Here is a 25429-nt window from a genome sequence, read left to right on the forward strand (position 1 = left end):
GTTTCTTTCTTAAGCTATCTTTAGTCTACAGCAATTCAGTAGACTTTGCCTCTTTAAAGGGAAACGAAATGCATTTTTTTCTGCTTCTCACGGAACTCTCTTCCACCCCTGAATTTAAAACCTGTGACTGAGTCCCCTGGCTTTTTCATGGCAATGTAGTTATTAGCATAGGTTCAACAAGAGTCTCTTCTGTTCCAGCATATAACAACAAAATTGGCTGTGTAGCCATGGCCTTCCTTGGGATGTCCTATTTGAGAATGATGCTCATTCAACAGGTATGTCAAACAACTCTAAGGAACAAAGTGTGATTTTATTTATGGAGCTAATGCCTATAAAACCCTTCCAGCAAACCTGCCTACTACCAGCCTTCTAAGGTTGTAAACTATAGCCGAGTACCAAAACTGGTTTATAGGGTCCCATCCGTTGGGTGGTAAGAAAGGACGCTTCCCGGCAGGCCAGGAACCTTAGCAAATTTTGGACAACTCATGTAGAGAAGAATTCACCCAAATTTATAGATAGTACAGATGAAATGTGATAGAGTTTCTTGGGCTTGCTTTCCAAGCCTTGAGCAAATGATGGAGACTTTTAAAAGTAAATTCTGTGACTCCAGTAGCTGTTCAATATTGCACAGCTCTAGATTTGCAAAGCAAACTCAAGGAACCCTGTACAGTTAATTAACATTCTTGCTGCACCTATGCAAATAAGCAGGCCAAACCTGATGAAACCATCCTTTTTATGACCAAGAGTAATTTTTGAGATTCTTGTGGTCACAAAGGGGGAAGTTGTTAGGAAAATTGGAAAGACTTTAAAAGGGGCAAAAAAGATTACGGGGTGTAATTTCAACAGAATATTAGGTGTTCCGTCGGGGTATCTGATTCTGTACACATTTTGGTTTTTTTTTTTTTTTTTTTGGTCTTTGAGCTACTTTATAACTCTATAAATTATAGAAAACTGATAAAGATGAAAATGATTTTTGTCCAGAGATATAAATGAATTCTGTCTGGTTGAGATGCAATTGATTCCCCCTGTGGACATGGCCAGTTTTGCAGCTATTTGCAAATTCATTTCAACATTCCTGATTGCTGGTATATGTATCTGTTCTTTACATTCTCTTTTGAACCGTTTTTTAAAAAATATTTTACTTATTCTTTCATTAATAATGAGTTAAATAAAATTTTTGACATGATTACTTTATATTGGAGTCACGGTTTTACACTTGTAAAAGACAGATATATTAACCCACATGTTATTTAAAGTCTTAAATATATTTGGGTTCTATGTAGATATAAGGGGTAATATAGAGATCCAGCTTTCTTTTCTTCAAAAACTAGCCATTTTTCCATTATTTATGGAGTAATCTTCATTGTTCCCCATTGATTTGAAAGGCTACCTTTCTGGTATAATTTGGGCCATTTATATGTTTGTTCTCTATTATGATCTATTTATTTACTTCCATACCAGTACAAATCTATTTTAAGCACTATAGCTTTATAATACATTTTGATAATCTGGCAGGTTATTTTGGTGTTGTACTGACCCTATGTAAGAGCAGAATGTTCTACCAATTTGGATTAATCTGAAATTTAAACTAATAAAAGTCTAAAAACTAGTATACAAAAATTGGCCTAGTTATTTGGGCCTGATCCATTCCGTCCAGACTATGCTACCCAGGCAGAACACAATTATGAATGTAGACGGTAAGTAAACAGGACCTCTGAGATGCAAAGCTATCATTAAGCCCATAGCTTATTCCCTAGGAAAGACAGAGAACAACCGTACCCTGACAATTATGTGTAACATAGGGTGGAATAGACAGTATTAGCACACACAGAGCGAGCGTGGAAGGAAGAAGTCAGAACTATCAAAAGCACTGCAGGACTGATCCTTTTGATTTAGAATAAAATCTGTTCATAGTCTCAATATCCTTTTGATTATCCAAACTTCTGCCACCGCTTGGGTTTGAAAGTGATAATTACTCACTCACACCCTTGGCCCTTGGGGTTCTGATCAATTAAGAAGTAGACACAGGAGGCACGTAAGGATAAAAATACCAGCTTTATTCCCAATGAAGCTAGACTGGAGTACACGACTTAGACTCCTGTACCCCAAGTTTCTACCTTGAGTTTCACATGTGTGCCAACATGGCCCCACAGAATGGGCTGCCATCACCTGGGCAGCCCAAGGAGAATCCAGGTGGGTCTCACACCCAGGCACACCGTGCAAGGCCCAGGCTATTTCTGCACCTGTTCACAAGAAGAACTTGGATATCAGACTCTGGCCATCTTGTTCATCTTGTAAAACTTTTCTAAGTCTAAGAGGAAGACTAGATTCCCTCCTATAACATCAGGAAGAAATGAATACTTGAGTTAAGATGAACTTGAAGGCCAGGCGCCGTGGCTCACGCCTGTAATCCTAGCACTCTGGGAGGCCGAGGCGGGCGGATCGTTTGAGCTCAGGAGTTCGAGACCAGCCTGAGCAAGAGTGAGACCCCGTCTCTACTAACAATAGAAGGAAATTAGCTGAACAACTAAAAATATATAGAAAAAATTAGCGGGGCATGGTGGCACATGCCTGTAGTTCCAGCTACTCAGGAGGCTGAGGCAGGAGGATCACTTGAGCCCAGGAGGTTGAGGTTGCTGTGAGATAGGCTGATGCCACAGCACTCTAGCCCGGGCAACACAGTGAGACTCTGTCTCAAAAAAAAAAAAAAAATGAACTTGTGTTAAAAAAGAAAACATTATGTTCAACCTACTCTGATTGTGAAAAATGGAGAAATGTGTAATATGTTTCAGACCAGATAGATTTCTAGCAGAAATTTTTTATATTTAAATTTGGGAACTTAAATATAAGCTTTCATGATCTAGAACACTGATAAGTATGTACAAACATTTTCTAGCAATCCTGAATAGTGTATATAGTACTCAGCTGCCCCGTTTTAGCACTGCATCCCCCCCAAAATAAACACAAAATTCATAAATACTTTCAGTTCACATTTTTAATGTTTAAAAACTATGTTAACAGAGCAGTTATAGAACAGAACTTCTTACATTTCTTTATTTACACCACACCCTGAAAAAAACCCCAACTCTATTTGATTAACTATGAATAGCAAAGTTTTGTGACCTGTGACTCACTTAAATCACCCATCTGAAATTCATTTACAAGGTTTTTACATCAGTAAAACAGTGGTGTGCTACATGTACTGGACTCAGATGAAGTCTAAAGCACACTGGACTCTAGAGAGTGAATTATGTAGCAGAGATTAAGATTCAAGTGTTTGGGGAAAAAATTACGTAAGACAGTCTATGTTGGCGTCAACACTAAAATAAAAGGCAAACATGCAAGACTTTCAAAGCTTGATAAAATAACGGTTCTTTGTTTTCTTTCCTTCAAATTTGTGCTCATAGTTAATATTCAGGGTTTTCCTCCCTTCTCAAAAATCCCAAAGTTTGGGAAATGCAGCAATTCAATTTTGGGAAAAAAAAAAAAATTCTTCTCCCCAACTTCTGTTTTCATAAATACTGTGTAGTGGTATCAATGTCAACAGTGAAAGAGCATTATGAAGAAACGATTTGTCCTTTTGGGTATATCTGTTTCTATATGACAATGATTTGGGTCTAAATATTCCTTATTTGTAGCTCAGGGGACTACCTTTTAAATAATTGATCTTAATACCAGCATAAGAAATCAATGCAACTATTTCTCAAACATTTCTTTTTCTAAACAATTAAGTAATGTTTTAAGGTTCCAAGTTTATATTGAGAGAACTATGTTACCTGGGAGAGAATGGAAATTTTTCTAATTCCCAAACAAAACCACTAATATGAAACATTTATTCTTTATATGTGGATACTAGAGACTTCTATTTCAGTGTGGATCAACAACTGCAAAAATATACAGCCTCCTATTTATTTACAATATATTTACATACAAATGAAGTATTTCCTACAATAAGCCTCAGCTGCATAGATTCTTCCTTTAAAAACATAAATTTGAATTTGTATACAGATGGGCCCAGTTTCACAGCCCTTCCTCAGCGAAAACCCTTAAGGAGAATGTCTGTGCCTTGTGAATTTTACATGTTTTCCAAGAACTTTCTCTTTCAGATTTAGTGATATTTTTCAGTTGTTAACCACCCCACCAATTTGTACCCAAAAGCCTTATATTGTTATAGATAATTCACTGTATTTTAGAGGAAGTATATTCTGTTGCTAAAGGATTCTCAGATCTGCCTTCCCTAAGGAAAATCATTACTATTGCTAAATGATATAATCTGTATCTTCTTTGTTTTGAAAGTGGCTAGACACTTACTGTGAACTCGAATAGGGGAATTATTTTTTTAAAGATTATACTCTTTCTAAGCCTCAAGCCATTAAAATTGATAAACTGAGGGAGACTAATAGGTTTTGCTCTCAGGCATAATATCAAGTATACGATCGTATCTCTCACCTCCGCCCCACTCCAACTAAATGCGCCCGTCCAACATTGTGCCCCCAGAAACGGAACCGAGCTCCTCATTCTTTTCAGAGCAGTTTGTTGCTCCTTAAGCAGTGCAGACCTTTCAGCAGAGAATTCACTTTAAAAAGAGGACAGGATTATTGCCACACGAGGAACACAGATACTCTGGAGAGCTCACTCCTGCCAGGAATTCAGTGTTTCCTCTAAGGTTGCATTTACAAAGGGTATTTTCTTTTAATTTCCCTCAACAACAAAAAAAAGCCTCACTTTCATTTCTTCACAGCTTTAAAAAATATAATATTATTGTGCCTCGGCCCAAAGGAACACCCGAGTGTGGGCAGCCTTCATTTTCGACTGTACACCTGCGCCGGCATTTCCAGCGGGAGGGGGGCAACCAGGTGGCAACACCAGGGTCCCCCACTTTCTGCCGTGGCGGAGACCTCCGCTGCCGAGGCCCTTTCCTTCCCTCCCTAAGTCCTGGTTCCCATTTCGTGCCTCACGAACCCTAGGAACCATCTTCTGAGGTAGGACTAACGGGGAGAAAAGGGAGAGGCCACTGGGCTTGCAGTGGTGCTCAAACTTGCTGTGTGTCAGGATCGCCTGGAGGTCTCATTAAAACACAGATTGCTGGGCCCTCACCCTGACAGCTTCTGGTTTCACCACGTCTGGGGCTGGGGCTGAGAATTTGCTTTCTAACAAGCTCCCAGATGCTGCTGCTCTGGGGACCATGCCGTGAGAACCACTGGCTTAGAGCTTGGAGTCCAACTCCAGAAAGAAGTCAGGCCTGGGGTCTGAGGTGCCCTCGGAAACACTGAGGACTCTCTCCACAGTCCTGTGTCCACCCCAAGGCCACCACCATCACCCATCTGTGCCTTTTTCTCAACAGGGTCTATAAACGTGAAAAAGGAAAGTGGGGTAGAGACCTTTTTTGCTCCCCATCTGATTACTGGGCAGTTACACTGTGGTTACGAGCACTAAAACCACTAAAAGTGCTGTGTGCTGGCCTTGACTGGCATCTGGGAGAAGCTATGCAGCAACATCCTTTTCTGTCGTGGGCAGGGAAGGAGAAGAGCTATTAGGAACAAAGGTCATACAAATAGAAGCAGGTAGGCCAAGCCTGAGACCTCCAGAGAAAAGAAAAGGTACCAGCTGAAGAATGTCCCTGGCAGTTTACAGCCCACAAGAAGACTCCTCATCCTCCTCCCTCCTCCCACCACCAGGCTCTCTGGTGGCCCCGGACTCATTCCTCCCCACCTTTGCTGGAGACCCTGCTTCAGGCCACTCTGATCACCTCTAATCTGGTGGCAACGCTACTACCCCCACCATCCAGCAGGTGGTACGTAGCTAGGATGGAGATGGACAGTCCAGATTCTAACAGGCGATGTTGGCTGGCAACGCTGAACAAATAGCCCCTAGAAACCATATTGTATTTGGTGGTTAGGTTCTTTAGCAAGCCTCTTACATTATTCTATTTCAGCTAAACTATGGGTTTTATAATCTTTTCTAACTGGTCTGGGGCCCTAACCACCATGAATCACCTGGTCTCTAAAGGAAAATACATTTTAGGTTGCAAACAACCAACTTTCAACATTTTCACTATGGCCTCCTTATAAATTGGGGACTGCTGGTGCCTAAAAAGAATAGATTTCCTTCCTGTGCATTTTCCACTACCCCCCCACTTCCAATAAGCAATGTGAGTAAAATAGGGATTGACAGTATTCTGTGTTACAATAACTAGAGAACAGTTCTAAATCCAAAGTCTGAAACTGGCACTGTTCACTAGTGTAGAGATCCTATCTACCAAAGGAAAACGTGCTACTCCCCATGGCTAAGGTATAGTATCCTTTAGTCTACTAATTTAGCAGAAAAATTTCTATAGCACTTGACTGTGCTGTTTAAATTCTACCTAACATCTGTAATACATGTATTTTTGGCTACCAGTTCACTATTCTGAACAAGAAAAGAGCAGTATACTTTACACTAATCCCACACAGATGATGTAGTCAGCAATATTTGACAAATTACAGTAGGGTCTGTTATATTCAGTCAACAACAAACTCAGATAAACATACAAAGAAGGTTTTAAAAATATGTGGTCTTACAGACATCAACAACAATGTGCCTCCTCTAAATAAATATATTTTAAATAATAAAAAATTCCTTGTACTGACACATAAAACCCAGAGATCCAAAAATACCACTCCACGTCCCAGAGTTAATGAAAGTTTTCTGGGTTGACTTTGTGAGTGTAAAATGATTTGTTATAAAGTAATGAGGAAAACAGAAAGTAGCATGATACAGTTGACAACTAAATTATGTATTTTTACATGTAGGGTCAGCCCACAACCCGGTGCTCTAGACAAGCCCCTAAAGGCTGACTGAATCTCATTTTGCTTGGTTTCTACCATTGCTCATATGATATGGAAAACATTTCTGAAAAGGACAGAGATGGCTGTGGAATTTATGAGGTTAGGTATTCACATCTAAATACCTGAACCCCGACCTAATATGCATGTAATTCCATAGCATTGTATTAAAAGCTCTAGGACGACGCAATGCAGGAAATAACCTTTCTTTCTCTCCCAAGAGGATCACGACAGGTGCCTCCATTCCTGCCTCATCTACAGGACACCAGTCTGTAAAGGGAGGGGACAGTTCCTTGTTATTCTTGGTGAGAATGAGGTCCCTTTGGGATTTGAGTTGGGAAGGAACAGAGCGAAGTGCCTAGAAGCTCTGCCAACATCTGTGGTTAGATTTTACCTATCACCAGATAAGAAATCTGTGCTCGGTGAACTTATGTGCTTGGAAAATTCAATCAGAATGTAGATAAAACACAAGTCTTGCTTTAAGAGACCAGCTCATGGAACATGCACAGTTCTTGCTGTATGCAAGCTACGGACAATCCAATGACAGGTGATGGCTCAGCTTAGGTGAATGCAGCTCTGGTTGCTGTCCCTCATTCCTTTCCCAGCTACCTTGTCCCAAACTTCTCTTTCAGTCTTTTTGTAGTTTCCTTCTGCTCCCTTTAGGAGAGATGAGAGTACGAGGCAACTCTGTCCTCCTGCATGGGTCAGCTGGGGCAGGCAGTTATGGCCCACCCCTTGATTGGCGACGAGAAGAAGCGACAGTGCAGACACTAAGGCCCTCTTGTCTTCCCCATCTGGGGGAAGGAAGGTACACACTGATTTTGTCAGAGGCTCTTCACAAAGACTATGTCTGAGGGTTTTTTCCCAAGACTCTGGAGAGTTAATGGAGAAGAAATAGAAATGAGGCTTATTTAAGGTACAAAAATCTTATATTTGTAATAACCTAGATTTATAGATATAAAACAAGTCTTTTAAAGACTTCCCTAAATTACCCAATATAAAACAGGAATTACTTATCTTAGATCATCCTTAGTTAGGTACACATTATTCTCTGTGCAAATAGCTGGTGGACGTGACTAAAAGCTGCTGGGCTTATAATTTACTAAAACATTTTTTTTTTCTCCCTTCAGCAATACAGGTGGAGGGTTGAAGGCTATCTGCATCAGAGGAATATTTTCTTAGGCATTTTGGACGATCTTTTCAGAGCAGGTGCCATGGGTCTTCCCCAGCAAAAGTTGACTCAGACTAGAGTAACTTTGACACAGGTTGCCAAGAGGGAAACAAAACTTCAATTGCTAGATTACTCAAACGTGTGGCTTAATTTAATTACCAAGGTAAGAATCATTCCCACCCCCTTCCCAGCTGAGAACACTGGCTAGAGAATGTCTCTGTACGGGGTGGGTTGTAGTACCAGCAAGGCCACTGGACTGCCCACGCTCAGCCGCCAGGCGATCGGAGCCACCTCAAATATTGGGCATGCTCTGATCCCGCAGTGGCACGTGCCCTGTGACTCTCAGATGATTATCCCTGTGTGCTATGTTAACCAAAATAGGCAAATTATTTACGAAACCATTTTTTTTCTGTAAAGCAAAATAAATATATACAATTCAAGATTCTTTTCTCTTCTAAAAAGGTACAGATAGTGTGAGTCTGAACATCAGTAGGAAAATTATTTCAGAATCTGGATGTATAATAAATAAACATGATTGATGATCATGTTTTCAAAGTTCTAAGAGACTATGAAGCCACAAAACATAGAGCTAGGAGAGTGAAAAATAATTGATTGTGAAAAGTACTGGGAAATACGATTGCATGAAATTTGAAAAAAAAAAAAAAAAAAAAAATCCCACAATCCCTAAATTGATCCCGAATCTTGGAGAGACTTGACCCATTATAGAAACAGGTCTCTATTTTGTGATCGAAGTGTTATTCCATTTAAAATATCCTATAAATTTCTGTTTGCTTCTGTAAACTTGCAAAAGAAGTGATGAGACGTTGCTGATGTGTGGGGACTTGATTGAGCAGATGACAGGAATGTTTTCTTTCCTCGGCTGGTCTCAGTGGCCTTCGTCACCACCCGAGCAGGCCCAGTCATAGATGACCAAGGGAATGCTGACCAAGGAGAACAACACCCCCAGACCCAAGAAAAGGGCAGCCTGGAACAACAGAAAGGGTTATTTTCAGTGCAGCAAACATTTTCCACCTGCACCTGGAAAAAAAATAGAAATATTTTCCCTCTTTGTGTCCCCTTGTGTTTGGAGTTTGTCACAACCATTTTTGAGCTATGAGAATCTTTCTAAAATTGTGCGAATCTGATCCCGCATAGATGGGAAAAGAAGAAAAACAAGCTAAGTACATCATCTTCTATCTACATTTTGTTCTTTGACTTCATGGTCACCACTAGTGTATTCATTCCACAAATGATGGGGTGTCTTTACAGCTTTTTTCAAATTAAGATTACAAAAACCAAACAAACAAATAAAAAACAGGGCTTGGAAAATATCCAGGTCATTTTGTTATTTCGCTCCCTACCAACCTAGCTTATCACGGGCAGGCAAATGTTTCTGTTTGAAAAAGTGGAAAAAAGACATGCAAAACAAAGTAGATTTGGGCAAGTGAAATAGGAAATGGCTGTCAAAAACTAAGGCACTCGAAGGGCTGGTAAAGGCCACAGGGGACAGATTACTAAATCCAAAACCTGGAGAACACGAGATGATAAATTGCTTGGCCTTGAGCATATCCAGTGAGAGTCTGCGGGGAGAAGGATACAGCACCATTGTGGGTCCGGCCTAACGCCCGGTGGTCCCTACATGACAGACCCTTGTCTAATGCCATTCAGTAGACCCCACTACCAGTTTTATTATGGGATCAGGGTTTGAGAGGCCCAGAGGATTCATAAGCAACAGGCCTCCTCCATTTTCAGATTTAATTGGAATATATTTTTCTGCTGTGCTAAAGTGAATGATCCTTCCTCTCTGTCTTCATGAGGTCCCTACAGGTTGGGCTCAGAGGGTTTCTAGACTTAAGGCTTCTGGGGCAATCCCCTTGGGGAACAGGATGCTCTACTGGCATTAATGCTGCTTCCCTGAAATGCGCAGGATGATCCCTTCTGCCTATGGTCTCTCGTCTGGATCTGTCAACTCAGGTAACAGGTTCAATTATGGTGCTTACACTAGCTGGGAGGGCAGCTGAGAAGCCTTCTCCGAGGCCGAGCAAAATGGTGCTCCAGAAGGGACTCAGGTAGCAGCCACTTCACCCCTGCTTCCCTCACTGTCTCCAAGTGCACCACGTTCAAGATGCCCTTGAACTTCACCAGACCTGGAAACAAGAATCCCAATATAGAAAGGTAGTTTTTGAATCCAGGTCTGTTGCTCCAAAGCATTTCTGTCAAATCATAACAAGACTTCTTTAAGCTAACTCAGACATTTTCATTAAGGCATTGCTTGTTCCCTGGGCTAGAAGTTACATGACTAGAAATCGTACAGAAACAGTGCACTGCATAAAATCTTGGAGTCCCTCTCCACTTCAGATCTTGCTAACGACAAGGCGTCGCCCTCTAGAGACACAGAAGGCTGAACGTCCATTCTCCTGCCTGGCCGTGCCCTAGAGCAGAATAAAAGCCGAGGCACAGTAAGAGTAAAACCAGAAGAGGTATTTTGAGGGAATGGAGAAGACTTTGATGTGATATTTTAAATCTCCTAAGTGGGAAAGCTATAGGGCTGCTGCTTCCCTTCAAGGCAATTGAAAGTAGTCTTAGATAGTAGAGAGATGGACTCTATTTGGTAAATTTAAATGGAAAACTAATCAGAAAAGTTAGAGTGGCTGGCAAAAGACATACCCAAATTCTTTCGGTTCCTTTATCTCCATCCTGGTTTGTGATTTTTAAATAAAGAGATGAAGGAAGAATGAAAATGAGCATATTAGCAGATGTAACTCCTGTAAAATAAAAAAAGGAGAGAAAGTTTAGAGTTATCATTGTGACATTTTAGCTTGAAATAGCTGCTGTAGGATGACAAGTGCAAAGTCATAAAGCCATACCTACGACCCCAAAAATATCCTTCATGGAGGGTATGAAGATCACCAACAAGTTGATAATAACCAATAGTATGAAGGTAACCACAGTATGACGACATAAATTAAACTTTGTTTTTTTAGCCAGTTCAAATAAAGATGAACGAACCTGTAGGAAAGGAAAACAGATTCCGTGAGGACCTATAGCATGCCCACCTCCACAATTCTCAGGAGAGACATTGGTTTACTGGTGCATAGGAATTTGTAAAATGTTTTGTGATGTCTAGTGAACTTACAGGTAGCTTAACAGTTTTGGAAGTATGGGGGCTTGACTTAAGATGCAAAGTATTTTTATTTATGAATCGTCGGAGTTTTCTTTTGGGAGGAGTAATTTCTGTCTCTGTTTTATCTAAGAATTGAGTGTTCCCTTCTGGTCCTTCTGTATGTTCCTGTCATGAACGACTCAGATCCAAACATTCTATCTATGTTTCTCCATAAAGAAGAGGGACAAATTAATTAAAACAGAGATTCATTCCATCAGCGGCTACACTGACTCACTGATGCCACTTGTTCTCCAAAGAGCCTGAACTCAGTCTTGGGATCCTTCCTGGATGCAGTTTCAATAACCCAGGAAAGTTACCTGGGGGAAGCTTTCTCTGCAACAGGCTCCAGAAAGCAGGAGGAAAGCCGAGACCTCGGCCTTTCTCAGATTGCACTGGAGGCCTTCACTCACCGTGAAAAACAACACGGGCACCGTGAGGATCACAGCAACGATGACAGCCAGCCGCACGGTCAGGATGAGAATGTCGTCTTTATTCTGGTACTTGTGAAGGAGGTCTGACTGCACAGTTTCTGAACAAGGGAAAAGAGGGTTTTGAAAGGAGACAAAAGTACGTGACTGAATGACAGTTGGGTTTTTCTGAACAATAATTTGTAAAGTAAAAGGCAAGGAAAGCAATGCTTTGAAGTGCCTATGAAAACAATTAATGAAGTTGAGAAGAAAAATCCTTGTGTGAGACATGCTCCACTGTGCATATATAACTTTAGCTAAAAGGAATTTAAAGCTGCACAGAGTGGGAATGCTTAATTTATACTAAACTCAACCTAGGAGTACAATGGAATTAAAAATGAAACATACAGTTGGAGCACAAAGCTCCACTTAAGCTAGACTTTCCCCCACTTGGGGCTAATCTTCAAACCACACCAAACAGTCGCAGTCTTGCGGGAGGAACTGCAGGCCACATGGGGCATCTTTCAAACTCTCTTCCTATAACCCAACTTCTGGCGGCCCAGCGGCAGAGGTGTGAGCTGAACTTAATCACTATTAGGAAATAATTCTTCTCTTCCATGTTACGTTTTTCTTGTTAAAAAAATTAGTTTATGTAATACTTTGAACGTTTTCTCAACTCGGAACTGCAGGAAGTGTTATTTCAGAGACTACCATAGCGAGAATGGCAGTCACGGAGAGCATGAAAATGCTCACTCTTTTGACAAGAGATCATCTCCTCTCCTGTGTCTTTCGAGGGCTTCTCACTGCACCAGTCTCAAGGTTCTGGGCATGGAATTCAAACGCTAATCTGTACCATAGAGCTTGGTCTCAGTTTCTGAGAAAGGACCATAAGTTATAATAAAAATCTCATTAGTTCCAATTTCCCTGATTCAATATTCATAACCAATTAAAAATAGCTGAGACTTTCCCTTTAACCTAAGAGTAACAAAGGTGTTTGTTATTCTATTCTATGTGAAAAGAAATGGGATTTACAAAGAAAAATCATACCTTGAACAAGATAATGGTGTGACTGTTCAACTATTAATAATATTCAGTTCTCCCTCTCTTCCTCCCTTTACCCACCTCCAGCCCTGGAACTCTGCATGAACCTTAGAAACACCATTTTTATGCAAAAAATTAAATATGGTATTTATGAATTCATTAGACAACGTTATTCTCTATTCCTTGTGAAAATGATGAAAATACTAACTGTATAAACAGAGTAGCCTTTCTCTCCCAGCTGAATTAATAATCTTTAAATGTGTTTAAATTTTGAGACATTTGTGTTTATCAAAAAAAAATACCCCAAAGAAATATTTAATAGAGAAGACTGTGAAATATGTTTTTAAATTAGGTTCCCAATTATAATGATAATGAAAGATCTTTTAAATAAAGCTACAGGATAATTTGGACAGGAAAGGATCAAATAGTAGCAAAAACAGGTAAACTGTTCATAGAGTCAGCAAAAGTTATAAATAAAGGTTTGTTCTCCTCTTGAGATTTCATTTCTTTTAATTTTCTATGTCATTCCTTCAAATCTTTGCAAGGCTCCAACTTTGGTGAACAATTAGGCATTTTATTTTTAATTAACGCAGAGTGTCATGAGTGTAGCACTGTGCTCTTTCTCACTTTCCACATCTGTCTCCGTCTCTCTTTTCTATTAATGGAATCTGACCTAATTCGCAGTGTCAATTAGGAAAGCCTTCTCTGATGTAGTTTTAAACTTTCCTCAGTAAAGGTGGCACACTTCTAAAATGCAATTTCTTTTGAGGACACTACTAGGAGAAAAAAATGACAGTATATTGTTTCAGTAATTATTCTACTCTGCAGTTTGCATGACTATGTAAAGGGACCATCACCATTTGCTTTACGTAAAAGGAAAAAACCAGCAAAACCAACGGATAGCTTTGTTGCTTTCTTTGGCTTCCATGTTAAAAGTTATTTCGATATTGACTTTTAATAATTTATTTAAAAATACTTACATTTATGTACCAGCAGAAATGACTTACCATAGAATGTCAAGTAGCCAAAAATGGCAGTCAAGAAGTACATAACAAACATGGCAAAAAAGGAGATATTTGAAACCATCTGCATTTTTTTCTGTGATCGGCTAAAAACAAAGATAAAAGAATTTGAAAAGTTAAAAATCATTTTGCTGAATTTAAGCACCAGTGTTAACACTGAACAATACTAACTTATCTTTCCTTCTACCAGGTTAGGGCAGATCTGAGCAGCTGAAATTTCCCCTGGCAATTATGCCAGTTTAGAACAACCTCTTCCGTATGGATTGGTTATTGTGAGGGAGAGATTCATGGAACTGCACTCCCTTGAGCATTCTTCCCCATTCTTTTGAAAGAATATCAAGTTCTCATCTGAAGGGCAGATAGTATTTTTTTTAGTATTTGTGTTTGATATTATCTCCACACTGGCTGGGCATGGGAAAAAAGGAAGAAAAGATTCAAGTGCTGTTCTCTGAGCCCCATTGATCAGTGGCAGAGCTGGAACTTGACCTCAGGCGGTCTGTCTCCAAAGCTGCAGTTTAGGTTCTGTGTCCCCATTGCATAGCCCCAGGCACACACCTGGAAGTCTGTATGTCACCAGAGCAACAAGTACCCAGGAGACCACAGCTGCGATGATGGAGCGCTCTGCCCCTTAGGTCAAGTTTACTCTGGGGTTGAGATAACCCTTCAAGATTCTTCAACTGCCCCAGAAAATCTACAGGACTTGTACTCAATACAGACCACAGATAGTCATAACATTTTGTTGTGTCATAATAAGAAACCTGGGATATAATGGGAATATGGAAAACAATAAAAATTGAGAAGCATACACTTAAGAAAATTATAAACTAAAAGCTGGACTCTTAAAAGATGCCAAAGACATATTTAAATTACCTAAATAGAGGACTACAAAGTAGAAATGATATTTATGTAGATAGATGTAGATATTTTAAAATTTAGTCATGTATCAATTACATATGAAAGGGGAAGAATCATGAGTGAATTCAGTGCTAAATGACATAGACTTCACTTTTGTCAAAATGGAAATAAATAGCTATATTGTATATCTTTTCTGAGTTTAAGGTTATGTCGTGATGACTACTTTTACATAAAATAAGTCTGATAACAGTAGGTTAAAAAGAGAACACATAAGGAAGTTTATAAGCAGGCTTTTAGTTTTTTCGAAAACAGCAATCAGAAAAAAAATCTATAGAATCATCTTAATAGTTTAAAATGAATAACAATATTCTTTTTTTTCTAGTTTGTAGTCTTAACATTACTTTCTTATTGTCAGATTTATCAGCTTTTCCACCCAAACCGACAGGCAAATCAGAGACAACATATTTAGCAGCTTACAAATAAATCTGAAGATTATCATCCACTTATAAGCATAAGTAATGGAAAGCAACACAAATATTTGAACTCTCCTAAGTAATACAGTTTTGAAAAATCAAACTAACTAGGAATTTAATTTAAGAATTAAATTAACTAACATGGTTGGCCACTTTCTATGTTTATGGCCAAAAAGTACTGCAGGTTTCTAATTTTTCTTGCTTTCTTGTTTCTTAAAATATAGTACTTGCTCAAGAATGGCAGAATGTTGGTAAATGTTGAAGCTGGGTGGTGAATCCTCAGTGGTTCATTATACCAATCTGTTTACTTTAACACAGTACTTGCCTATTAATGAGGGGATGTAAAATGATGAAGATATACAAATTAAACAAATCTCTTACTCTTTAAGCTCACTGTAAATTGGCAGGACTGACGGGTGGCAGACAAATGCAAATGCAATGGTTGGTAACGCATACACCGTCTATTTGAAAGAAAAAAGTAGACATTAGGAAAAGACATTTTTACCATAAAAATGATACTGCTCCAGTATTTCTGGAGCTGTCTTTTTATCTGACAGCTCTTCAGAATCCCTGGATTATTTGATTATTAGGAGGGTTTTGATCTCTAAAATAGAAGCAGCTTTTCTAAGAGAGCTTATCTAGCTCGAGCCATTAGGCACTTGTCGCAGAGGGACTTTAGATCTGGCCCACCTACGTGTATTTTATCTACTGCAGGCACAGCAAAATCCCATGTTTACGAGGCACTAGCCAGTCACATGGCATTTTTCCTACATCATCTTGCTGGGTCCCCACAAGAACCCTGGGCAGGAAACAGATCATTGCTCTTCTCCTGACTCGCTCCAACAGGTGAGGCGACTTGCCCAGGACGTCCACCTGTGTTTTACCGCTCTTTGCCCCCTATCAGGTGTATCAAGTCAGACTTAAAAGATGCTCTCTGAGAAGAAAATTGGCTCCATGTTGCACTACTTTGGCTGTATCCTTAGAGTTAAAAGAAGAGTATGGTGGGGGGACAGGGATATCTATTTAGTTTTCTTAGATAAGGCTTTTAAAACCCTCAAACTCAATCCATGCAAAAAGAAGCTGGCAGAGAAAGAAGGAAGAGTAACCTATCTTATGTCCTAACTCTGCTGAGGCACTGTACCAGGCACAATCTAACAAGACCCTGGAAGACACAGAATAGATCCTCATTTTTACTCAAGGTGTTGGGTGACTTGCCTGAGGATTCAAATCCAAGCATGCCCGACTCCCTGGTCCACTGTCCCCCACAGTATCAACAATATCATAATAGTATGGAAGCGTTTTAAGTGCCAGTTTGTGGTGGTATCTATATTTCAGCTGTGCAAGCTCAGGAAGTCTGTGTTATTCCTTTCTGTCACCGCCATAGAAGATGCAGTGGGCTAAGGATGTTATTAACCCGTTTTTAAAGCATCACCCAGCACTCTACACAGGAAAAGAGGAAATGAGACAATTGTCCAGAATGGGATTCTCATAGTTCACGCTCACAGCTATCCTGCATGTGAATGGGTAAGAGGGAGTATAAAATAAAACATTTGTATCTTTCTCAAAGGTCTCTAAATGAATTTTGGAACATGGAAACAATGGTTCCATGTGTTCTTTTACGAATGAATACATTCAAAATTGTAATTACAGCAAGTATGACAAATATAATGCCTTTAATAAAGATGCTTGTTTTTATCTGTAAAGGATAGGGAAACTTACCTTTGAATTGAAAATAACATATTTTGGCATACACGTCTCAGAGATTGTTGAATTAGGACTTGTTTGGTTTAGTGATGAAACAATGCAGGGAATTTGAAATTTCTTATAAATAACCTAGTATTAAAAAATATAGTAGAAACAATGTAGAATTTAGTAAAGCCAGATAATGAATAACTATTACAGAGCATTGTACTATGACAAAACCAGACTAACCATTTTAATCAGCACTTACCACTATTAGGAAAAAAACCATACAGCTCAAGGAAAATCCACTAGTATAGCCAAGATACCCTTTTGGGAAAAAAAAAAAAAAGGGAAAAATAAATTGTTATTATTACTTTGTTCATCACCTCATTTCTTTCAATGCGTTATTTCAAGCATGGTTTGGGGCTCCAATAACATACATACATGCCGATGTGAATACAAGATTTATGACTTGACAGTGCTACTTTATTTGGCAAAAAATGGAGCTTTGAATGAGAACATTATATTATGTGTTTTGACTCCAGTTCTCCCTGGCACACGAGAAACGTAGATTCCCAGAATCCAGGGAAGAGCCTCCCAATTTTGGCCCTACGTCTGTGGGGGTGTACTCTGATGAAGTTCCACAGGCAAATCCATTTACTCCTCGATCCCCTTGATAGCTCTTTATTATGCACTTATTGTGTACATACTGAGTGCCAGTTGTAATATTTCTCTCCCCAGATGAGAGAGAACAGATAAAGTGAATTTCGAGTGATAAATTGAATATCTGGGGACCTCTACCTAGCTCCCCTTAGAATGCCTGAGAGATCTCCAACTGCCACCGTTATTTCCAGAAAGGCAGAGTTAAGTGGTCTCTCGGGACTGCATTATGTTCATTCCTGAGGAAGAACCCTTCTCTACCTAACTGAAAAGAGCTCCCTCTATAGGTATAGAAGAGCCTAAACATAGACCCAGAAACCAGAAAATTAAGTGTTTTCTTATTAAAAAAAATCTACTTGTAAACCTCACAGAATAGCTACAGAGGTCTGATATTTTCTATCCAAAACAAAACAAAAAACTGCTGCAGCTCATAATTATTTTTGGAAGAACTTTAATCCAAACTTCTGCCTCGAGTTAGCCCAGAATTAAAGGATATGTATTTTAGAGGTTTTTGACATGGATGGCAGTCTGGCCTCATTATTCAATGTAAGAAATTCCCATAATATCAGGCATACTTATCTCCAAATATAAGCATAAAAACAAAACAAATGTCAAAGTCAAATGGGTATGACTTGGAGATTATCCGTTTTTGACTTCTGACTTCTCTTTCTCACTTTCAGCGAGGCAAATAATTGAGATTGGTTAGACTCCATAAATTTAACAGTGATTCCTAATACTTTGGGGTACAAATATAAGCAACTTTCTGTCTTGATATTAGATTTGAAAATCTCTTTGTCTAAATGATCAGAATATTTAAGACTTTATATAAGGAGAATTTCATTTTCTGGACTTTTGGACTTAGAGTTGCCTGTCTCCAAAAATAACTAACTAGATAGATAGATAGAAAGAAAAAGAAAAGAAAATAGCCCTGTCTATTTTGGCTCCAGAACCTCTCTTCTCCCTTCCACAGCTTAGTAGAAAGATTAGGGAAGTCACATACTGACCAATGCTGTTAACCCATATTAAAATTGGGCCTGATTAGTATTTGCAATTAATCATTCACTTAATCTTTACCCTACAAGTGGAAGCAGAGGGCAAAGTTGTTCAATTTTATTCTGTTTCAGATTCATCTGGGCACCGTAGACTGTGATAAAAGCAAGATCTTTCCTTACCTAAGTTCTTCAAGAGACAGAGAGGGAGAATTATGCCAAAGGTAACTATCACCACCAGAACGCGGCCATCCACATACCAGGCTCTGAAAGACATTTCAGTAGTTAGGTTATATTTTTTTTAGAAAGTGACTTTTTTCCTAAAATGCAAACTTTCATGATATATTTTAATTAATTTTTTACTACTACCAATTTTTACCATTAATTTTTTTAATTAATTTACTTTTTAATTTCAGTTTACTGTTCACTTTAAAAATCATTATTCAAGTTTTATCCAAACACTTTAACCCAACCACTACTCATTTACTACAGCCTCACTCTCGTGTAACGGAAGAAGGGATATTGGTTTTTTCCCCTCCCCCATTGGCTAAATGTGGCATTCCTTTGAATTATTTATTTGGTTTCAAAGCTGAATGCATACATTGCATTCTGTCGGATTACAACTTGTCCTATCAATTATTTAAAGAGAAAGTTCCTTTTTGTTTTGCTCGCCAAATGTCAGCAAGAAATAAGTCATCACAGGTAGTCATTTCTCTCTCCCTGATCCCTTGGATTTGACCTTGAATCCTGAAGATGGAACACTAGGAATTTTGGCTTCTGTGATTCTACCTTGAAAGAAAACAGAGAAACTAAGGCTGACAAGAACTGTTAAACAAGAGGGAGTCACACATAATTGTAGTGCCAAATGTAGCTGCAACATTTTCCAGGGTTAGCTACACCTTTAATGAGGTTGGCCCATGTACATTTTGCTCCCAAAATGCAATTATCCCTTCTTTAAGAAAGAGGCCAGGGTCTTCACTTATTTATTTATCTATTTTTTGCATATTCCACTTCTGTGTTAAAAATACTTCATATCTGTTCTATTTCACAGAAACTAGATACAGATTTCAGGCTCTTGAAAAAATTCAGTATCTACTGTTTACAGCATGTCAGATGAAACTACCTTTTAAATATTCATATTCAAATGGCTCTCCCTTCTTCTTTCATTTATATAACCCCAAAGAAATTTATTGTTGAAACAACAAATGAAGGGAAAAAAAAAAACAGCCCAGGGAAAACTTTCTCTAATTTTCATAAAGCAAAAACTTTGGTTAGTCCAAATTTAAATTAAAAACATTTTAGTTACGCCACAAAAAACTTACGAAAATGCCTCTTCCTTTCCCATCAGAAACTTTATGGCAGAAGGTAGTTCATTTTTTACTATGAAGAGGTAGCTCAGCATTGCTAGAGGAAAATGAGAACATTTTTAGAAAGAAGATACTAAGGCTCATGTTACCAGCTATATAAAAAGCTACCAGCCGTTCTTAGACTAACCTTCAGCAAGACACAAAGGCAGTTTTAGCCACTTTCGCGGGATACTTGGCTTTAAATAAAGCGACTGCTGTCTCTGCTTGACTTTCCAAGTGCCATTTTGGCAATAAGGATGATAACTGCTTGAATTATGTTCAAATTCATGTGGCCACCCAACCACCAGTATTAAAGTTATGTGTAGAAAAGCATGTTCTTCTTACCTCCAGTGTTCTGTAGAGAGGTAGCCCCAAAGATTACGAGCTTCCCCGTGGTGCCAAAGACTTGTTCTCCCAGCTTTTCATAAACCATGCAGCCTATGTAAAAATCAGATTTGAGAACACAAGAAATGACAGGGTTCTAAAAGTTAAAACAGCCAAAATTTCATCCTTCTATTGACCATCCCCCAAGTTATTTTTTCCCTTTCTTAATTGACACAAATAGCCACCTTGGCTTTGCAAGGGTTAAGGCATTCTCATAATAACAACCTCTTGACTTTTTAAAATGTCAGACATTTCTCCTTTTTCAAGTTGGCTACCAAACCATGACAATTAAACTATTAGGTCATAACACTTATTTTTAACTATCTCTACCTTACTGAAGGGGAAATTCCCAGTGATCTTTTTCTCAGGTCTGGAATCTACCATTAAAATAAAGATTCGATGAAAAAAAAATCCCGATGGTTGAGACAAAAAGATTCCTTTTGAATTAATTGCCTAAACTGATTAGGCTAACAAAGAATTATCTTAATAACATCACATCAATGCCTCTTCGTTCTAAATATAATCACAAGCTTAGAAACATCTTAATAGTTATGATATAATAATTCTGATCATTTGTAAAATTTAGTTCAAAGACATGCAACTCACAAAAGACAGCAACAGGCAAATCTGTTAAAAGAATAATTTGGCAGCAGGAAAATTCAAAAGCGTTCAACTAGCTCATCTCAATAAATACTAAAATTGGAACCCATCCTTTTTTTAAAAAAGTGTTTATATTTCTTTATAACAATTTAGTTCATGTTTTTGAAAGGTTCACAGAAAGCGATATGGGTTGGCTATAATTAAACCTTTGTTTAATTTCTCATAAGGCTGGTGTTTAAACTAAACAATGGCTAGATCCTCAACTTATTACAAAATGTTCCAGTTAAATGGAGTCATCTATATACAATAATAGCCGGCCAATGTGGTTTTAGCGAATGTAAAAGTCAAAGTATTACAAACATAATCCAGTGTCCCAGGAATAGAAAATAAACACTTCAGGTATGACACTGCCCAGAGTATTTGAAGTCTCTTCGTAGTTCACTCACTCCCACATTGCCTCAGGAGGAACATTTCCTCTTTGGAATATGCACAAAAGAGAATGAAAGGTCTGTTTATAATACAAAAACATGAGATCTTTGTTCTAGATTTATAAAGACCTAAGGAAAAACTGAAGCCTTTAAAATGAAATCATCTTAAACTAGAAAAACAGTTATAATTGAGAGTTCATTTTAAATGACAACATTAGTTGTTCATTGTCCATGACAATTTAATTTATATTTTGCTGCAACTGTTTCTCTAAATAAACACCACCATCAGTTTTTCCAATTACCGTAGATCAAAGTAGTCTTTCTTTTCAATAACCAAATTGTTGTACAGAGAGAGCGTCATTTGTTCACAGTATCACCAGGGGAACCACTCACCCTGGCTTTAACAAAATCAGACATATTCTCAGCTTACCTGTTTCTTTTGAACAGATCAGTAGAAGGTTTATTGAATATATAGACAGCAATGTCACAGAAGTCAAAAGTATCCTAAATCAAAGAAAACAAATCTTGTTGTAATAACCACAAAAAAATAATTCTGACCTTATGTTTTAGAAGGGCAAAGATTTATTTATATGGTTAACACTATTTGTTAATAGTACCCAAATTTTGGAACCTATTAGTCATCACTGCTTTAAACTCCTCAATAAAAATGTCCTACTAAATAAAGAAGTGCTCATTAGAATCTGAGGAACTCTAACAGTTCAAATCCTTTACGTAATTCAAAGCCCAAATACCTCTCTGGGAACATTTCAGTTGAGATGATTTTAAAACAACATGATGAAAGAAAGCTGTTGCTGTCTATGGTGTACTCTCTGTTATATCGGGGCGAGAAAGTGTGAGAAAGGGGTGTGTATGGGGAGCAGTGAAGAGAAAGGCTGGCGGTGACCCTAGAAGGGTGATCATGTGACTTTGGGCAACTTGCTTAGCTTTTGCCATCTCCAAATTCCTCAGCTACAACACGACGACAAGACATGATGTCTAGGGTTCTTTTCATCTGTCACTCTATGGCTATTTTTGCATCTATACATTGGGCCACCAATACAACTTGCTTTTTCTGCACCTGGTTCCTTTTAGATGAATAAGCACCTCTTTTAGCTAGTGGGAAAATTTTGACAAGCAAGTATAATGAAAAGATTTTCTTGAATGACAAACTCATGTTTTTGTTTTAGTACATCTGGATCCTTATTAAACCCTTCTCAAGAATAAAAAAAGCACAGTTAAAATGATGTGGGAGATTACATAGATTATTTCTGAATCATTTTGTTACAATAGACATGATAATTGAAAATAAACTCTATTTATTAGAAAGAAAAAAAAAATCAGTCCCCAATGAAACCGTTCACTTCCTTATGTAAGAAAATATATCCCCAGAACAATACATCACTGCAACTGATTCCACGCTTGGGTAATTAAAGGCAATTATTCTTCCAGCAAGTGCTGTTGAGAAGCACTTGGCACATCTTGCGTTCTCTCTGCCTGGGCTGCCTCCTCCCGACTCCTTTCCCCCTCCCCACACACCTGTTGAACCCCCGCTCTAGGCCCCAGCTCAGATGCCACCTCCTCAGGTGCCTTCCCTGGCCCCAGGCAGGATGACTGCTCCTCAGCTCTCCCTGGTCCTGCAGCATTTGTTTTTCCTGCATGCAAAGCACCAAGGGGAGATAAACAGGGAGTACAGAATGGTCAACAGCAGGACAGATGGACTGTCAGAAACTGGCCAGAAAACAGAAGAGGGGCAGAGCTCAGCAGAGGCAAAATAAACACTGGGAGAAAGAACAGAAAACCCAACACTTTGGGTAAAGGCCAAGCTGACCTGTCGATAAAGGGAAATTTAGGTTAAGATATGATTGTTAAGGAAGTGCATTCAGATATATATTCATTTCGCTAGGATCCTTGAGTGAGGAAGGTGATTAAGAGGGTAAGTCCCTTGTTACCTATTCTGGTTGAGGAACACGAGGACTTGAGACCAAGAATTTATTAACCAATCTAGTAGTTTTGAGATGTGTCATGAAACATGATTAATATGCTCTGTGAGAGAATCAGAACCTAACTGTGGCATGATTTTTTCCCATCCTATAAGATAAGCAATATTTATGTTGAAGAAACAAACTTTGAGTTTCACTCAGAGTTGACTCATGTTTTTAGGGACACTGAACATTAAGTGGCCACTTCTGCCTGTGCATGTGACAAGCCCTAGAGGATTTCTGTATGGCACAGAATGCCATGGGCTTCCTGGTGGGGACAGCACGGGTGCCATCTTAGGACAAGCCACATGTGTTCAGTAGTGACCATGTGTCTTGTTGGGTCACCTCTGCTGGGACTGACCAGGAGAGTGGGGGATATTACTACAGGCCCAAGGCTAATGAATAAAGAGTATGACCTACAGGAACTATGCACCAGGCAAGAGGGAATAATTACTAACATCTCCATAATGATTTACCAAAGGCCCTAACCCTGGGAGAACTGGGTGTTTATTAGCAGAAGAAACATTTGAAGGAAACATTTGTTCCCTCATCTAGTAGCAGCTGGAACCACACGGCTCTTGCCCTCTGCTGCCTCTAAACATGTGCTATGGGTTAGATCTCTTTGTAGACAATGCTCAGCTGGGCTCTGGCCTTTGCAAGAGGTGAGGGATTTCTTCACGAATTCCCATCACTCCTTTTCCCGTCTCAAGTGGGAGACAAGTGTAGATCAGGGAAGATGTTAGTAGGGTGTTCACCTGTCTTCCTCCTCACACTTAAACACTGCAGAATGAGGTGACCTCACAGTGGTGAAAACCACCCCCTTGCTCCCGTGTTTAAGAGACATAACATTGCACCCCAGAGGGAAGGACCTAGAGTGAGAGTCCAACAAACAGCCTTTGCCTTGAATCATCCGATCTCTGAAGACTCTCTTCTTTTTATCTCTCCCAAAATATAGATCTTCTCTTCCAAGACTGAAAACTGATATAAAACAAAAAACTTTCTCTATCAGGTCACTAAGAGGCAAAGTATTTAAGTAAAATTCTAAGAATGCTTTAGGCTATACCAGATTATGGCATTAATGGGATTAAAATTTAGAAAAAGTACACCTGCTTGTTCAGATTCTTAGAAAGAAGCAATATATTGTTTAATTGACTCTAATAGATAATAGAATAATTTAAGACAAGCCAGAGATGGCTCGAGACACAGAAACTATGACATCTAAAAGCAAGAGCAAAGGGGAATAACCGGAGAGAATCTAATGACTTATTTGAACACTTCTGTTTTGAGCATGATTGTACCCTTATTTGTCCAAATAGATATCTGTACATATAATTACAATTTCCTGAAAGAGTAACACACACTGAATTCCTGTGCTAACAAAGAGGAACACAAGTGATTTCTTTTTTTATTTCATCTGGATATAATTTTAGCCTCTACACTGCTAACGATTGACCCAAAGTTTGAATATGGCTGAGGCAAAAACCGGTGGCTGAGAAAGGCATACTTACCCGAAACGAAAGCTTAGCAATTTACAACTGGGTCGCCAAGGTGGTATTTCAGACTTATGTTCAACCTTGGAGAAAAGAAGATCTAGAACATGTAACTGTACGTAGCCCATGGGGAAGGGGTGGCAGGAGAGTTAGAATTGTAAAGAATGGGGTCAGGAACTTTTGAGAGTCCTTGTGTCAATGACACTTTGAAAGATGTGGTGCAAGGACATCCCAGGAGATTTCTGCATCCCCTGAGGAGAAACTTGGAATTCTAGACTCCTGAATCCAGAACAGACCTTCAGAGAGTACCCCGTCTGGGATGGGTTTGCACCCTGGACAGGAAACCTCTATGCTCCACACCAACATATAGTTCTGCAAAGTGTCTTCTGACAGGAACACATTATGCAACCCATTCTGTTTCTGGAAAGTTCTACGCTTTGGCTCAGCTGAAATCACTGTTGCTCCTTCTATCCTTGGGTCCTCATATTATACTCTGGACCTATTTGAATCTACTTAACAGTCCTGATGGTGCTCATTTTAAGATTGCACTCTTTGACTTAAACATCTGCAATTCTTTCAACTGTGCATCTTGTGATGGAGCATTTGGGCCGTTTACATCTCGGTCATGGTCCAGTTTTTCAACCACCCTTCCTAAAGGCTGTGTGCTGAGACAAACACAATGCTACATCAGATTTGGTCCCAAAAGTGCAAAGCACGATAGGAGCTTTAATTTGAGTTGGACATCATGCTTCTTTTAAGGCAATTGATTTTGGAATTCATTTTTAGGGCAGCCACATCACAGTTTTCATTCCTTTTGAGCTTCTAGTATGAACTGTTACTAGGCTAAGTCTTCCCGGTTCTGTCCCGTGTACTTGTTTTCTTGAAGCTAAGTGCAGGACATTTATTTCTATTAT

At 39.0% G+C, this 25429-nt stretch overlaps 1 protein-coding gene across 1 annotated transcript in view; it reads right to left on the reverse strand.

Annotated features, from left to right (window-relative positions):
• Window positions 1-8881: 8881 nt before the first annotated feature.
• SLC38A1 (solute carrier family 38 member 1) overlaps window positions 8882-25429 on the reverse strand; it is a 39758-nt gene continuing 23210 nt past the window's right edge. Inside the window, exons 4-15 of the mRNA XM_069490416.1 lie at window positions 21477-21550; window positions 19980-20072; window positions 19611-19692; window positions 18472-18554; window positions 16908-16966; window positions 16676-16789; window positions 15338-15417; window positions 13614-13714; window positions 11569-11687; window positions 10863-11004; window positions 10663-10760; window positions 8882-8980 (exon numbers count right to left, since the gene is read on the reverse strand). Coding sequence (XP_069346517.1) covers window positions 8882-8980; window positions 10663-10760; window positions 10863-11004; window positions 11569-11687; window positions 13614-13714; window positions 15338-15417; window positions 16676-16789; window positions 16908-16966; window positions 18472-18554; window positions 19611-19692; window positions 19980-20072; window positions 21477-21550 — 1144 coding nt within the window. The remainder of the gene's footprint in view (window positions 8981-10662; window positions 10761-10862; window positions 11005-11568; window positions 11688-13613; window positions 13715-15337; window positions 15418-16675; window positions 16790-16907; window positions 16967-18471; window positions 18555-19610; window positions 19693-19979; window positions 20073-21476; window positions 21551-25429) is intronic.

Source organism: Eulemur rufifrons, chromosome 16 (genome assembly GCF_041146395.1).
Source record: "Eulemur rufifrons isolate Redbay chromosome 16, OSU_ERuf_1, whole genome shotgun sequence".
Lineage (NCBI taxonomy): Eukaryota > Metazoa > Chordata > Mammalia > Primates > Lemuridae > Eulemur > Eulemur rufifrons.